At 35.8% G+C, this 2,500-nt stretch overlaps 1 protein-coding gene across 1 annotated transcript in view; it reads left to right on the top strand.

Moving 5' to 3' along the window:
* Nucleotides 1-2,500, top strand: part of LOC125037429 (KAT8 regulatory NSL complex subunit 2-like) — a gene marked incomplete in the record, with an annotated part of 9,887 nt that overhangs the window by 6,915 nt on the left and 472 nt on the right. The window contains 4 exon segments of the mRNA XM_047630570.1: nucleotides 154-290; nucleotides 1,524-1,655; nucleotides 2,032-2,160; nucleotides 2,386-2,500. The exon segment at nucleotides 2,386-2,500 is cut by the window's right edge and continues 472 nt beyond it. Of these exon segments, the coding sequence (XP_047486526.1) occupies nucleotides 154-290; nucleotides 1,524-1,655; nucleotides 2,032-2,160; nucleotides 2,386-2,500 (513 nt within the window).

The raw sequence follows: 2,500 nt of genomic DNA, 5'->3' as shown, positions 1-2,500 counted from the left end.
TTGACAAAAAAGAAAAAAAAAGTTGAATGGAAGCATGTAGCATTAGTGCTTTTTCTACCAATTTAACAACAGAGACAGTTTTTTGCCTTACATAAATTTTACTAATCATGATGGAACAGCTTTCTCATGCTCAATTACAAAATTATCCAACAGCCAGTATTCATGCCCAGCCAAAGGGAACGCCAGAGGAGAGAGCAGCATACAACCAGCTGAAGGCAATGGTCAGGTACCATCGCCATCTGGGAACACACGCGCTTTTGTACCGGCAACAGTATGAAAGGCGCTTGCAGGTGAGTTGGGGTTTCGTATATATTTACTCAGTGTTGGATTTGTTTACTTTTTGTTCTTTAGCATTTTTAAAACTATTTTTTGGGGGTGCAGTGTGTGAATGAATAAGTTAAGGAATGCAAAACTCTTGCTATTCTTCAAGATCAAGTATTCAGGAATTTAGGTCAGAGTTAAGTGTTATTAAATTATCAAATTATGAATATATTTAGGTAGGTATTGATTTATGCAATACTTCTGTTTTTAATAATCATTGTTGATTTGTCTTTTAACCTGTCATCATTTTAACTAATTAGATTTATATACATAGTGTCTGATAATGCATATATCACTGGTTGGCAAGTTTCCTCTAGCCACACCCACCATTCTTCCCCACCCCCCAATTCCCTTGAAGACCCTCTGCCTAATTCATAATGTACATTTGGTATTGTATGGACTTTGTGGAGCCAATCCCCAGTCTTTTTCATTCCCCCCATTTCTTCACTATGCAAATTATTGCAGATCACAGTTACCATCTGTTATTTATATATTTATACATAGAAATTCATTCAGTTATGTATTTTATAGTTTTGATGTGATGGTAAATACTAATAATGTTTTATAATTTGTATATTTTTTATTTTGATTTTTGATATATGCATTTGGTAACTTTGGTAACATATTAAATTTGATGGTCCACCTAACATCTTATATTTGGTATATGACAATGGAAATTTACATATTTTGGTGTTTGAAATCAAGTGCTTCAAAACTTGAAAAGTCAGGCCTTGGATATGGCTGTGGGGACTGACAATTTAGAGGGTTTGCAGATCTTAGAGCTTGCATACTTAGAAGGAAATTGTGCTGCATTTATCTGGTGAATTTAGACAGTTATTTTATACTAAATTAGAGTAGATAATACTTGTAGTTGATTGTGGAATTCAAAATTTTCACATTTTTAGAATGTAGCTGTAGTCCAGCATTGATAGAAATAGTATGATCAAGATTTTTTTTATAAATTTAGTTGTGGAATAGAGTAAGTGCAATTTGGTGTTGGAAATATTGACAAAGTAAAACATTTTGTGTTGCTTCTTCTTACATTTTTATAGGTTTTTATATTTTTTGTCATGAATTTGGGCAAGCAGTTTTATTGCATGCACTCAATATCATCATATTCATATATATACTTCATCTTATATTTAAAAGAACAAAAATTGGGTACTAATCCTTCCCTCTCCTCTTTTCCTCAACCCTCTCAGGTGACAGAAGGTGTAAACTATAAACCTGGACCAAGTGTAGGCTGTGTGAAGTGCATCTACAGTGAGGGCTCTTGGCGATGTGGGGAGAAGTCGATACCTCTCTCAAAATACTGCGCCAAGCATATCTTACATGTAGGTATCGGGAAGGAAGGTGGTAGTGATAATTTTTACTGTTCTGATGATTACATGTGTTGTTAATTCATTGTTAAATTGAGAATGATCATAGTAATAATTATGATAGTTACTCTTCTTGTAATCCTCATAATTATTGTTTTTATTATCATTGTTGTATCTGTAATATCTGTATAAATGCAATCTTTGATGAAGGTGAAAAAATCTTTTATCTTTCCCAATTTAATACCCATAAACACCAAGACAATAGAGAGATACTCTACTGTTTATTCCAGATTTTATATTTACCTGAAGTTTTATGTCTACTGTTGCTTATTACACATCTCTCTCTCTCTCACAATTTTCCTGACTGATGTGGTTTTCCTCTTCCCTTCAGGACCCAAACCAAGTGCTCTTTGGGGCGTGTGGTGTCAGCAGGTATGGTGACGATGGCTGTTCCATGCCTGTGATCTCAACCCCCCACACCACAACCTGCATCTACCACACGCCCATACCTGACCCCCTGGTGAGTTGCCTGTTTGCCTCTCTGTCTCCATTTGATTCATGAACAGTTTTGCAAATCTTGCATTGGTATTACATGTGTGTTATAAGTATACCAAAAAAAAAAAAAAAAAAAAAAAAAAAAAAAGGGTTTATTTCCTTCTATATTTATTGAGAAATATTCAAGCCCTTAGCAAATATATTATTGCTCTTTCATTGTATCACCATCTCTCCCTCCCCCTCTCTCCAGCCGGTGAGTGTTCCCCCAGTGGAGGACATGGACGCGACTGGCCTAGGGGGTGCCTATTCAGTGACGGATGAGTCCCTGAACCCAAGTGATGCCAACAGCCACCTGGCAACCCCGG

The sequence above is a fragment of the Penaeus chinensis genome, chromosome 23 (genome assembly GCF_019202785.1).
Source record: "Penaeus chinensis breed Huanghai No. 1 chromosome 23, ASM1920278v2, whole genome shotgun sequence".
Classification (NCBI taxonomy): domain Eukaryota; kingdom Metazoa; phylum Arthropoda; class Malacostraca; order Decapoda; family Penaeidae; genus Penaeus; species Penaeus chinensis.
Note: the sequence above shows the minus strand (reverse complement) of the source record. Positions and strands in the feature narration are given on the sequence as shown.